General features: G+C 34.2%; 2 protein-coding genes across 3 annotated transcripts; both read right to left on the bottom strand.

Moving 5' to 3' along the window:
- Window positions 1-1932: 1932 nt before the first annotated feature.
- On the bottom strand, window positions 1933-4153 carry Bm11173 (Uncharacterized protein; the record flags this gene model as incomplete). Its single annotated transcript, XM_001901039.1, has 6 exons — window positions 1933-2141; window positions 2414-2549; window positions 2788-2953; window positions 3028-3117; window positions 3426-3634; window positions 4052-4153. The coding sequence occupies 6 exons, from the start codon at window positions 4151-4153 to the stop codon at window positions 1933-1935; spliced, it is 912 nt and encodes a 303-aa protein (XP_001901074.1).
- Window positions 4154-11549: 7396 nt separating this feature from the next.
- Window positions 11550-13952, bottom strand: Bm12845 (splicing factor U2AF35, putative; the record flags this gene model as incomplete). 2 transcript variants are annotated; one of them, XM_001902643.2, is made up of 5 exons in its annotated part: window positions 11550-11653; window positions 12035-12249; window positions 12528-12730; window positions 13442-13597; window positions 13887-13952. In XM_001902643.2, 5 exons carry the CDS (start codon window positions 13950-13952, stop codon window positions 11550-11552), a joined length of 744 nt encoding a protein of 247 aa, XP_001902678.1. The 2 variants fall into 2 exon arrangements, with proteins under 2 accessions (XP_001902678.1, XP_042936199.1); XM_043080265.1 differs by lacking the exons at window positions 11550-11653; window positions 12035-12249; window positions 12528-12730 and adding an exon at window positions 13233-13250.
- Between the last annotated feature and the right edge of the window lie 926 nt (window positions 13953-14878).

The following is a 14878-nucleotide window of genomic DNA, read 5'->3' as shown; positions in this document are numbered from 1 at the left end:
AATTTGATTTTGTTTGAGTTTTTTTTAACTAGATTATAAATTGTTACCTAGTACTTTGCATTTCTATCAATGTAGTGGAGAAGATTGGAAAGAGATATAAAGTTATTAAACATTGATTTTTCAAACTATAACTATATGAATAATGTGCTGCTTCTGGTGAGAAATTTCCCAAATTCTTGAATTTTTTCCTGCATTTTTTTAATATTTTGATTTTTGGAGCAAATTTCTGAAGCTTTGTTAACCAAAGAGCTTTGATTTCTTTTTCCAATTTCTGAAATGCACTCCTGATCTACTAGAGTTTTTGTACCACTCAAAAGTTTTGAAATTTCTTGGATTTTGATTTCTTTGAATATGGATTTTTTCTTGCATTTTTCGAATTCTTGGGATGCTTTAAATGTTTTTAAACTTTTTCACTCTCAAATTATTATTGATTCCATTTTTTCATGTTTCTAATAATTGTGTGCATTTTTGTAGTTCCATTTTGTACTACCTGTTCCCGTCTTGCTTAGTTCTTTTTTATTAATCTGACTTTCTGGATAGTATTCCGGATTAATTATAGCTGTCAAATTCTCGTTAATATTATTTTCTGCATGTTTTTTTTGATTATACCTCTTTTAAAATTCGTTCACTTTTTACTTCTTCCTCACTTGATGCATGCATGCCTTTCTTGTAGTTCCACTAATTGCATGCTTTTTTCTTGTTATTACAGTTCTTTTTTATCAACTTCACTCTTTTTACTAATCTTTCTGGAATTAATCTGAAAGATTAATTGCAATTATCAATTTTTTATTAACATTGTGCATCTTTTTTTGACTCTTTTACTTAACTGCATGTCTTTTCTTAACTTTGGTCATCCTGTGCTTCCTCTCAACTACCTTTTTTTTTCTGTAGCTTTGCTAATTACATTCTTCAATACAAACAGTTTATATGAACTACTGTTTGATTTCCCAATAACTTGCTGGTAATTAACAGTCATATCGATAGGACTGAGTTTTTAAGTTTGAGTTAGCTTAACTACGTCGTTCACTTTGCATCATTTGTCTTTTCAATTTTAATCTTTTTAATTCAATTGTTACAATTTTTTGGAACATGAAGCCCCGCTTCTGAAGTTCGTATTCTTTAAAAAGTATTTCAGTCTACAACTCCTTCGCCCAAAAGAAGTTTTTACACTTTTGTAAAGGGATCCAATCAAGTTCACGTTTTTTGTATCATAGTAAATACTTTCAACAAATTTGCAATGTGCACTGAGCAGTATCGAAAATGTGGCTGGGTATGTTCAATCAATTTAAAGCGAACATATTATATCTAAACTTAATTTCCCTTTCTATCCAATCCATTCATAATGATGAATTATTGCAAAATTCTATCAACCGTAACACTGAGTCCACATTTCCGTATTTGTTGAAATTATTTTACATAGTAAATATTTTTAATCCAGTAAGTTAAAGTAAACCGACACGAGATACTTATCTACTACATAGTATGGTGTCTCAAAAAATAAAAAATTTTTCCAAAGTGCACACCTTCGTAAGATTCTAAATGTCCAAAAAATCACGCATTGTTGATATTTCATAATTGGAATGTATCACTTGCAAATATTACTACTATCATTACTTTTTTCATTTACACATTCCTATATTTTGAATGTTTTCATCTTTTTCAACAGCAATAATATTAAATGAATCTTCTACGAAATCGATGTACAAAATTTTCAATTATTCGAAGTATTTTTCGAGTATTTTATTATTTTAATTTATTGTTTTCAATCCTTCAGTAATCAATGATTTGGACAAAGTGTGGAATTGAACACTTTAATGGTAATAGAGGTGAACAGAACTCACAACTCGTGATGCATTTTATTTCGTTATTAATTGAAAAGTTCGTTTTAATATCACCTGAGAAGTTCAGTCTGATAGTTGATAGACTGGCTTATTATGTAAATGGTAATGATTTACCGACAGAAAATAAAATGTAATTCAGATGTCTCAAAACGTCCACTGTTTGATCTCTTATTATAACCATATCAAAATTTTTGACAAACGAATCCAATAACATATCAACATTTTTGTTCAAAAAACCAATTTTTAATATAGTGTTATCACTCTCATTCAGCAGCGAACAGCCATCCAACATACATAAATCTAAAACTTTTTGGATCAAAATATATATTGTACTAAATATTAATAATAGCTAATTTGAGAATAAACACACAAAACAACAAGGGCTAAAAGCATTGTAATCTCTATAATCCCTTTAATGATTTTTTGGTGTACTTCATGTTGGCTAGCAGAATGTTAAGAAGAAACGGATTAAAACCTTTTTCTTATCATTTAGACTTCTTTCAGTGAGAATATTTTACTCGCGCACACCCAATGAAATAAGCAATAAGCAAAGTTAAATTTCCAAAGTTCACCTCCTAAGGAGTCGCCCAGAAGGATAATTCGATTCTTCAGTTTTAAATCTTGCACTTTTTCCAAGCAATTTTCTAGCAAAGTTCCATTTTTTGAGAATGAATGTATAACTGGTTCCGAAAATTTATAACTGACACCCTATAAATGAAAACTATTTGAGATTATATGTTGCCAAAAACATATACTCCTATCTAATTTTGAAAACATAGCAACAATTTTCTTTACAACAATTGGTGTATTTTGCTAGCACCTTATTTTAAAACTACTTTACTGTTTCATTACTATCTTGTTGTTTCCGAGAATTACATTAGTTACAGCCAAACCAATCCAAAATTTCCTCGAGCTGATCAATATCACAAACACTAAGCTATCTAACCATTTCATTGAAGTACATTGTATTCGATACAATTTGAACATTATCCGGGATTCTGCCTAGTTCAAATAGTAACGACGCCTCAATAACATTAGAGATACCTGCGGAAAAGATTATCAATGGAATCTTCAGCTGCTCTAACTCGCCGAAATATAAAGCGCAGTTGGACCTAGAATAGAAAAACATGAGTGACAAAGTAAACAAAAACAAATATAATATGTCCCGACGAATTATAATTCAAACCTAAGTCGCATACTAGATTGTTTTACAAGATCCAATATTTCTTTCTCCTTGAATTCTGCACGAATAATAAGATCATTAGCTTTAGTCCACCTGCAAGAAGATAAAAAGAGCAAGAAAATGATATATATGTAATTAAAAATAAGCAACTATAAAAACCACTGTAGCTGCCGGATTCTAAATTCATGATGACGATTATCAAATGATTAGACTGTTGGTACATCGTATGCTTACATTAGATTTTCGGAAATATACTGTACCGTGCCTCGATTGTACTTAATCATTTTACATTATAATGTGCACTTGCAGGAAAAATACGGCAAATTAATACTGAGAATTCAATAACACTGAAAACAAAGATAAACAGAAATAAAAATTAATCAGACTAATAAAAGACAAACCACTCCAACATAGCTAATAATTTCTCTTCATTACTCAAAGACGAATTAGTTTCAATAGGAGAATATTTCTCATTCAAAGTCTTGAACAGTTGGCCGCAGCTTGGCGATCTATTTGCTGCTGTCTTAGCAAACACATCATAACTGATATCAGCTTGATCACCAGTCTTAGTTTTGCTTGTTGTCAGAGTATAATCAAAATCTGCAACCACCTACAATAATCACTCGATAATACAAACATAGCCATTCACATTTCTGTAACTTTCCTTCTACGAAATGAGCTCAAGGTTACACTCAATAAGTCTACTATTCATGAATTGACCAAAGTCTTAGATAAGGAAATGACTATCACTACTTTAACACCCCACGACTGATGTGTATGAATAAGAGTTGGAGACTAATTATAATATCACGGATTTATAACCTAAATATTTTCCCTAACAAACTATTCAACTATTCACGTGAATAGCAATATGTACGGATTAAGAATCTGACTGGCCGTCAAACTTATAGGTTCAAACTAAAGTAAAAAGTTTGGAGATTAACACCATGCATATATCACCGAATTCATAGAAATTTTCTAAGGAATCTGCGATTTTGGAAGGAAATGAACAAAAGATTAAACAAACCATGAAATTATCTGGCACACCATCCATAAAACGATTGATTTTACGCTCAAACGAGCTAAAATCGCCGATGAATACTTTCGAATGATTCTTCAGAACATTCATCCAAAAAAATACTGTCTGAAACCATTTAAGGTTCTTTGAACTTTACTTGAAAATATAGGTAACAGTTCCTGTATAAGCGCTCCTCAGGAAAGTTCCTTCTAAACAAACCTGGCGTTTCCAAAACGAAAATGTTATGGGAGAATGCATAAACACTAATAAGGATAAACTTCAATTTATGAATGGAGTAATAGTAAAATTAACGTACTGAGTACAATCTTTTCTTCAATCCAAATGAGTTTACCTTATTCTTTTTATTCTTAACAATCTTATTTACTGCACCTACTTCTGAGACCAAATAACAACAATGGAAAACTTCCCGCCCTCTGTTTTCCCTACAACATTCAACCCATCGGAAATGCATTTCCGCTAATCTCTTCCCGCTATTAAGACTATGGTCTGTCGCGGATTTTAATATCGCGATCTAAAAATATGAGTTGCAAATTGTAGTAAAGATATCTACGTAATTTCCGCAAATAATGCTTATACTTCGGACTCTTTGTTTCCAAATTTATGCTTCTACATATTGAAACAATTTACATCGTTCTTTGTTAGCAATCCTTACAATCATGAGGATATCTACATTGTTCTTTGTTAGCTATCATAATCATGCGGTTATCTAATAAGCTCTTTATTAGCAACTGGTGCCCATGCAAGCACCTCCTCTCCTTTGTTTGGATCATTGTCTAACATCAATGTAGATTTTATAACCATACTATTGTCAATTAGATCAGTTTTTTAAATCATCCAATCCTCCGAATCAGTTTTATTCAATTGTTGCCCAAATATTTAGCTGGCATCCAACACATCTCCCTGACATCAAACTTCTCCCCCGAATAACAATTTAACCAAATCATAAAGGTTTGTTTCCAAAAACATTTTTTTTGCTTCCACTACAATTTTGGTGCCACGAGCCGGGACATGTCCGACAGTATAAGAAAAGGAAGCGAATTATCGAAGTCGAGAACTCTAGAACTTCTTAAAGAAGCAAGTGAACTCGATCTGACCTCCCCGTCTCAAACACTATCACGAGGGGAACTTCAGCATCAATACGAAATTAAATTGCGAATCGTCAAGGAGAAGATCGCACATCTCGAATATTATGCTGGGTTACTCGAAACAGCTAATCAAAATTGGCTGGATAATATTCAGAGCTTGACAATAGCAACGAGGAGAAAGGAAGAGGAGACGAAATACGCCAATATGGTTGACGATCCACAAGGTATTTTAAGTTTAATCACTAGAACAAGAGAAACTATTATTACCCTTAAAATACATACTGATGAATATTGCTCGGTACTACAACATTTAAAACAAGAAGAGGTCAAAGAATCATTTCCAAAGAATAGTATGATTCACACAAATCAAGCAGAAATAAAACTTCCTCAATTACCACTAATAACGTTTAGTGGGGATCCAAAATTGTGGAGGCAATTTTGGTGTAGTTTCAAGGCAGCAGTCCATGAGCAAAGCATCCCAGATATTCAAAAGTTAAACTATCTGATATCATGTCTTAAAGGAGATGCTTTGTTATCTGTAAGAGGTTATGATATAGCGCCAGAAAACTACGATGTTATAATAGGTTTACTAAAAGAGAAATATGGTAAACCTTTCCTTATAAAGAAATCACTCTACAACGAGTTGAATACCATCAAAAAAAATGACCGAGAGTGGAAAGCAACCATAGAAGCCATGGAGAGAACATTTCGACAACTGGAAGCTATAGGTGAAAATTTAGAGCATTCAAGCATCGAAATTACAATTGAAAATAAACTACCAGCGTGGATAATTGATAAATTATACCAATTGAAAGAGGATTCGACGAGTTGGTCAGTTAAGGATATCCGGCAGTACCTGACAAAACTAGTTCTAAGAAATGAAGAAGTTGCTAGAAGTCAAGCAGACACAAGGGAGAAGAAAACAAACAAAAATAATGTTAGAGGCGAAACGTCAGCTTTCGCCACAATCAACCAAACAAAGGGAGATAATACAATCAAATCAAAAAAGGTTCCAGGAAAAATTTCTATAAATGGGAAAAGGAAACCATGCGTATTTTGCAATAAGGACCACTGGAACAATGAATGTAACATCTATCCCACTCTCAAACTCCGGATGGAACGTTTGAGAGAAATCACTGCATGTTTCAAATGTTTACGAAAAGGACATGCAACAAGTGATTGTAAAAAATGGAAACCTTTGTGTTTCCATTGTAAAAGTCCACACAATACAGCACTGTGTCCCAACAACTACAAGGAACTCACGCAAGCAGTGGATTCCAACAAAGAAAGGTTGGGTTCAGTCACAATCGCTAACTCCATTACCGAAAAAGGAAATCAATGGAAAAAGCGAACCTTACTGTTATGTAAGGAAATAAATGTAACCAATCCAAATCGCCCAAAAATCCAACAAAAGGCTTTAATTCTATTCGATATTGGTTCTCAATTATCGTTCATATCAAAGGATTTGGCTTATCGATTGAATCTACAAGAAACTAACGAGATGGAAATAAAAATTGCTTCATTTGGTGATAAGACGCCAAAAACGTGTATCACTACTAAAACTGAAATCGGAGTAAAAATTGGAAATAAAGAAATAATCCGATTAGATGTAATAACAGTTAACCACTTGACGAATGAATTGCAAGTAGTTAATCTAAACAAAAAGGAATTGTTGATGATAGACAAACGAAATCAGTTTAGTAATTTCAAAAACAAATGGAAACAACCGGACATACTCATAGGTGCGGATCACTTCTTCAAGTTTATCCAGTTTGACCAAGCAGAGAACTTAAAATCAGGATTTTCATTGATCCATACAAAGGTTGGACCTATAATAGCTGGAAGTGGGTATATAAATGAAATACACGACAGTATTTCAGAAACCACATCAGTAAGTCCGATTTCTCAAGTCAATGCCGTCAATATTCCAGACTTAGATCACTTTTGGAAACTGGAATTAATGGGTATACAAGACAAAATAAACTCTGACAATGATGAAAAAGCATTGCAGCAATTTAAACAAACTATCACTAGGGACAAGGGAAGATATCAAGTTTGTTGGCCTTGGAAAGATTCAAAGAACAAACTAAGCGATAATTTCGGACTTTGCCTTGGAAGATTAAAGTCGTTAATTAGGAGGCTTCAAATGAAACCTCAATTACTAAGTCGATACAATCAAACTATTGAAGAACAACTCAATTCCAATATAATTGAGAAAGTGTCATCGGAAATGAATGAAGTTGGTATTATTCATTATCTGCCTCATCACGAAGTAATAACACCAAATAAAACCACGACAAATCTGAGGATAGTTTATGATGCATCAGCTCATTGTAAAGGAATGAAAAGTTTAAATGATGTTTTATATCGGGGACCAATAACACTCCCTGATTTGGTTGGAGTTTTGCTACGTTTCCGTACAATGAAAAATGTAATAATAGCAGACGTAGAAAAGGCGTTCTTGCAAATAGAATTGCATCCAACAGATAGAAACTGCACTCGATTTCTTTGGTTGAAAGACATTCGAAGTCCAGTTAACGAAGAAAACGTAAGTTGTTACCGTTTCCAACGAGTTCCATTTGGAATTGTATCATCTCCATTTTTATTGTCCGCTACACTCAATTATCATTTGGAAACTTGTAAAAGCAAAATCGCACTCGAGTTAAGGAAAAATCTCTATGTCGATAACATTATAATACCAACCAAAGGAACCAACGAAGCTCTTTCCAATTATAAGGAAATTAAAATTATATTCAATGAAGCATCAATGAATGTACGGGAATTTCTCTCTAACGACCAAGAAGTCAATGAAAAACTTCCGGTACAAGATCGAGCAGAGGTAAGTTCAATAAAAAAAATTCTAGGTCTCAATTGGTACCACAAACAAGATATCATTCAAGTAACGTTAAAACCATGGTTTGGTAAGAAATTAACTAAAAGAATTATATTGCAATTCGTAGCCTCACAATATGACCCACTAGGATTCATAGTTCCTATACTGATAAGATTCAAATTGTTTCTCCAAACTTTGTGGAAAAAGAACCTTTCATGGGATCAAACTATAAGTGAGGAAGATGAAACCACGTGGAAATTACTCACGAACGAATGGCCAAAGAAACTAAAGGATCTACCAAGATTCACAACAAATTGTTCCAAGCAAGTACAATTTCATGTTTTTACTGACGCATCAACTGCTGCATACTCAGCAGCTTTATACATTCGAACTCAAGAAAGAGAAGTATTCTTAGTGTTTGCTAAATCCCGAATTGCGCCAATTAAAGGAATGTCAATACCTCGATTAGAATTACTGGCAATACTCATCGGAGTGAGAATGGTACAATTCGTATTAAAACAAAAAGAGCTTGAGGACGTGATAACAATTTTATGGTCCGATTCTCAATGTGCGCTTCATTGGGTTCACAATAGTTCCCGTTTACTACCAACGTTCATACAAAATAGGGTAGAAGAAATACGAAAGGCGAAAATCCATTTTAGATATATCCCAAGTGAACAAAACCCAGCTGATATAGCTACAAAAGGAATCTCTCCGAATAAACTAAAAGGATATGATCTTTGGTGGAAAGGACCAAAGTGGTTAACAGAAAACGAATCAAAATGGCCACAGTGGAAATACAATTACAATGAGGATTACCAGGATGAAGAAATTGTGGCCCACATCACAGAACCAATTATCATAAACAAACATTTCGGAATCTTAGATGCTAGTCGTTTTAGCAAATGGTCAAGATTAATAAGAACAACTGGTTGGGTTCTGAAATTCATAAGATTAACAATGAAAAGGGAAATTCCTTGGCTAAAGATGGCAACGAAAGAAAAGAATATATTGACAACACAGGATTACGAGTTGTCAGAAATTGTGCTATTCAAACAAGCACAGTCAGAAGGAGTTACCAAAGATGAAATAATCAAATGGAATTTGTTCTATGATAACGAACTATGGAGATACAAAAGCCGCGTAGTTAACTCTGAAATGAAAGAGAGTAACTTACACCCAATATATCTCCCGAGACACAACACCATAACTGAACTCTTTATTCAGCAACGACATGAACAACTGTATCATGCTGGAATTGCTCATACACTCTCAAATCTGAGATCGACGATATGGATCCCAAAAGGTAGAACGGAAATCAAACGAATCTTGAATAAGTGCATGAAGTGCAGACGCTGGACAACTAAACCATTCAAATTACCAACTATGGCTGATCTTCCAGCATCTCGGACCACAAGATCAAGACCCTTTGCGCGAGTAGGACTAGACTATTTAGGTCCTGTGAATATCAGGAGTGATAATGGGCTAACAAAAAGATGGGTAGCACTATTCACATGTTTCACAACAAGAGCTGTACATCTAGAAGTAGTAGAAACTCTTTCAGCCGAAAGCTTTTTACATGTTTTCAGAAGATTTACAGCAAGACGAGGCTTTCCAGAATTAATCTTAAGCGACAACGCTGGTCAATTCCAGTTAATTTTTAAAATCATTGTGAAACAACAATTAAATGAATTCCTAGCGGAAAGGAAAATGATCTGGAAAAATATAATACCAAAGGCGCCTTGGAACGGAGGAGTATATGAGCGACTTATTGGGTTAACAAAAAGGGCAATGAAAAGAGCCATCGGCAGAAAGTTATTATGGGAACGGGAATTGATTACGCTAGTAACGGAAGTGGAAAGTATTTTGAATACTCGACCACTAACTTACGTAAATTTTGATGATTGTATCATATTGCGTCCAATTGACTTTATACTACCGAATGCGCATCTAATCATGCCTGCTAAAAACAAGAATGAAATGGATGATTTTATCCCTCATAAATTGGATTCGAGAGAAAAACTCATTCAATACTGGTCAAATACACTAAAGGCCCTCGATGCCTTCTGGGAAATATGGAAAGAGGAATATTTAAATACTCTTAAAGAAAGAGCACAAAGGGAACACTCTTCTCCGAGAGATGTAGTAAAAAGAACTCCCCACGAGGGAGAGATTGTGTTACTAAATGAACCAGAAATTCCCCGTGGCATGTGGAAACTAGCCAGAATAAGAGAAATCAAAACAGGAAAGGATGGAGAAGTGAGAAGTGTCTCGATAGAATTACCGAAAGGAAAAATACTCAACAGACCGGTGAATATGTTATACCCACTGGAAGTCAAAGGTGAGGAAATTGACCCTCAACCAACAATGTTTAACAAATCAGTGCAAAATGTCAATGAACAAGAACCAATTGCTCTACGAACTAGAAGCGCTATAAGGCGAAGCAATCAACCAAAGCTGTCCAACGAACTAAAGCATTTAGCTCCTTCGGTCGGGAGTGTCGCGGATTTTAATATCGCGATCTAAAAATATGAGTTGCAAATTGTAGTAAAGATATCTACGTAATTTCCGCAAATAATGCTTATACTTCGGACTCTTTGTTTCCAAATTTATGCTTCTACATATTGAAACAATTTACATCGTTCTTTGTTAGCAATCCTTACAATCATGAGGATATCTACATTGTTCTTTGTTAGCTATCATAATCATGCGGTTATCTAATAAGCTCTTTATTAGCAACTGGTGCCCATGCAAGCACCTCCTCTCCTTTGTTTGGATCATTGTCTAACATCAATGTAGATTTTATAACCATACTATTGTCAATTAGATCAGTTTTTTAAATCATCCAATCCTCCGAATCAGTTTTATTCAATTGTTGCCCAAATATTTAGCTGGCATCCAACACATCTCCCTGACATCAAACTTCTCCCCCGAATAACAATTTAACCAAATCATAAAGGTTTGTTTCCAAAAACATTTTTTTTGCTTCCACTACATGGTCCACTTCTTCGACCTTCTTGATTATGGAAACTAGAATAATTACTCTTCACATACCATTAATTTGCTCAAACAAATATATAGCTTGCTTGGTATTTTACATTTGGAATGATGAATGATTATTTCGAGAATTTGAACTTAAAGGACATTCCTTTAATAATAAGGATTACAAACAATGCGAGATATGCTCTAGCCCTAACTCCCCAAAAATTAGGGAAATCTTAAACATAAAATCCTAAGCTACAAAACAACTTACTTCATAAAGAGTGATGGACCTCAAAACAATAAACCAATGTGGAATAAATATTAAATTCAGTGCAAACTTTTTATAAGCTGTGCTTTTTTTCCAACACATTGTAGAAGCTCATAAATTTTATTCAAATTAATCAGGATCCATTTTACAAATCGTCCTTGAAAAGCACGATTTGTAATAAAAAATTAGACGAGTATGAACGAATGGTCATACAAGTGAGACCATATACAATGTTTACTACATGACTGCCACAATTTAAAAAAAAGTATCTTCAATAATACATTTACCAAACAAATTTTCATAGTCATTGTCATCCAGTTAGTATCGATGTCTTGATCGAGGGCTTCGTGAACGCCGTCTACTGCCACCACCGCCGTATCCACCACTACGACGAGAATAACTACCATAATCTCCACCTCTACCTAAAATTTATGGACAGAAGTGATAAAATTACTTCATAAAGAGTGATGGACCTCAAATGACTAAATCAAAGGAAATTAAAAAAGTAACCTGAAAAGTAAAAAGGAAGCCACGGACGTTAAAAAAAACCATACAAACACAAGCTGATCAGAATAGGGTGGAACTCCTCCACATATTTTGTCAAGATTTGTTCCCGATGGAATTTTAATCATAAATGTTCAGTGAGCAAATAATTTTATTGCAACATTCGATGAATAACATACGAAAACGTATTATTTTTTATTGGCATTCATTTGTTTGAAAATTTCAGTTGCACTTGCTGACAACACTTACATCAGTAAAATCTATTAATTAAAAGCGTTACAATAAAACAGATCACAAACCTTCGTGCCAATTTCCACCACCATAATAACCACCGCCACGGTACTCTGCCCGAGAACCATATAACTTTCGTCTCAAATCACGTGATATTTGCTTTAAATGCATGAAATTGCAAAAAGCACCTTTGTTACAACCTCCCAATTCATATTGTCGACAACAAGCTTCACGAAAATCAGTCACAGGTGATAGCTCAGCATAAACAGGTGAACCGTTGAACCTGAAACTACGAAATGAACAAATCTAGAAATAATATAACTTTACTTCATTTATAAAGCTTCAAATTTTAGAATAAACTTTTTCAGTTTTTTATTTTTTCTTTTTAGACAAAAATATCATTCAGACGGCGGGCAGATATTAAAAGCACCGAACATGGATGTGACCTATTTACTCCATACTTATCTCACTTCTCACTACGAAATAAACTAATGCTGGTAGCAAGTGACTTAGTCTGTGGTGATAATGGAATTTTACAACCTTAAAATAGTGAAATGTTACCATCTATTCTCAAGTCCCTTGACACATTTGTCCGCATCTTCTTCATTTTCAAATTTTACGTAAACATTGCCAATCATGTGCTCTCCGATATTGTCGCACACATTCATCTCATCAATTGGACCAAATTTATCTTCTAATTCAACAAATATTTCTTCAAAAAACTCTTCAAAATACTGCTGCTCTTGTTCGTTCATTTGGCCAACCTAAACAAGCTATAAGTTTCAAATAATCGTTGCAAGCATAAGTACTTCAAGCTAGTATTAACAATAAACAAATCAGAAGAATCAAAACAGCATAACTAAGTAGTAGAGTAAGTCTTGAGCAATTAATACTGTCAAGTCAGAATTAACGACCATTATCAGATCAAATTCGATGTTACATATGCAAACCACATGTTTATCAAGGAATTTTACTAAAAGAAAGTTGTTTATCATTCTTTATTTACATTCTGTGAGGACGCCATTGGTTTTATTCCTTTATTTATCAGTCTGTGAGGGTTTCTTTCAATTTCTGCTGTTTTTTAAGATTTGGTCTCTAAATAAAGTACTTCCCGAAAATTTCGCTACTTCATGATTTCTCACTTTCCAAAAACCTAGGGGTTTCCTTTGTCAGTCTTCTAGGCTGAAATGAGAGTTCAGATACGGCGTCTTACCAATATAACTAATGTGCCAAGAGACGAATGGACTGATTTGTATCACGACACGTTCAATTAAATTTTTGGCTCTGAAAATAAGGCCAAAGTGAGAACTACGGCCGGTCCAAAAGACTAAAGTTAAATTTCTAATATTAAACTGCTTTCAATACACCACAGCTACCATTATAAAGATGCAACTTCTCGAATATGGTAGAATGGAAGCTGATAAAGATTCAGTAAGGAAGCTAGAAAGCTTGAAAACAACTGTAAAAGACGCAACCTTAGCAAAGGCATCCGCTTGTCTGGTATCAATCATCGGATTGTGATAAAGATTCTTCAATAAAACTGTTTGAGAGAAAGAAGGCATGATATGCGTTCTAGAGCATTTGTCACCATGTCGACATGCACCTATTTTGAAGTAGAAGGAACAGTTGACCTAAAATGATTACAGCACTTTATATTACTAATCTTTTTATCTGTTTCCTTTTCCCATCATTATTTCTTATTTTTCTAAGTCGTCTCATTCTCGAAGAAATAAGTTTCGGAGATTCTGTTACAAGACAACTTCCAGCAAAATTAAATTTTCTGTATTGCAGAAAAAAACAAATTTCCCGCATTTCAGGACGGCTCTTTAGTAGAGACAGTACAAATCTATCTTTTTGCTACGTCAAAACTGACAATCTTCAAAGCATGCAAAGTAAAATATCAAATACCAAACTATTAACCTTATCCTTTTCAGTTCCATAAATAGATGCGAGATATTCGGCGCCTGACATATGATAATTTGCCATGATTTCTGTGAGTACTACCTGAATTACTTTTAATAACAACTTACGCTCATTCTGTCCTAATATTACCTAAGCCACTAGTGAAAAAAGGCAACGCCAACACACGTACAGTATTTTAATGCCATGCACGCAACCCACAGCCTATCAAGCCTATTATTCTCGAGTGCAGTTCTCAGGTTCATGGCTGGATAGCGAAAAATCAATACCACAAAACATAATGCAGTACAGCCGGAAAGCAAGAAATGGATGCCGTAAACCGTAATGCAGTGCAGCCGGAAAGCAAGAAATGGATGCCGCAGACCGTAATGCAGTACAGAGAATGATTATAGAAGTGGTTGCTAATTTACTAAAGGCTCATAGTGCGGAGAATAGCTGGACGGAATAGTATGGAAGCGCAGTCTTCCGTCCGTCCGTACTGCTTGAGAACCGTCACCGTCCGAATATTGTAGTATTCTTATCTACACATTTTACCATTGTTATCATTTCCTTTTGTTTCTTAGTTCAATAATTTCCCATTCTCTTGCTACTTTTCTTGTTTTTCTTACATTATCACACTATATCGTCAACTATTCCAATCAAATGTCTATCACTTCAACACTTTTTTCCCCGAAATCATGCAGTTATACCAGTGTCAAATGGCCGTATTCTCTATTGTCATCCAGTTATATCAGATTTCCGGATTATCTTTATTATGCTAATACTTTGATGTATGAAGAATAAATATCCTGTATAACATCTCGCTAACTTTTTTTGGACCGAATTTCATTTCCAACCGTCATATTAACATGTTTATTGTATATTGTTAGAGTAGAAGTTATTGTTTAAGAAATCATTGTTTCGTCTGCTTTTACGGAATGGAGAATATCTCCTCTTTCGTTCGAGTGGAATGGAAAATTAGTTTCGATGAATTTCCTATGTAACATATACTA

The sequence above is a fragment of the Brugia malayi genome, assembly GCF_000002995.4.
Source record: "Brugia malayi strain FR3 genome assembly, contig: Bm_v4_Chr3_scaffold_001, whole genome shotgun sequence".
Classification (NCBI taxonomy): Eukaryota; Metazoa; Nematoda; class Chromadorea; order Rhabditida; family Onchocercidae; genus Brugia; species Brugia malayi.
Note: the sequence above shows the minus strand (reverse complement) of the source record. Positions and strands in the feature narration are given on the sequence as shown.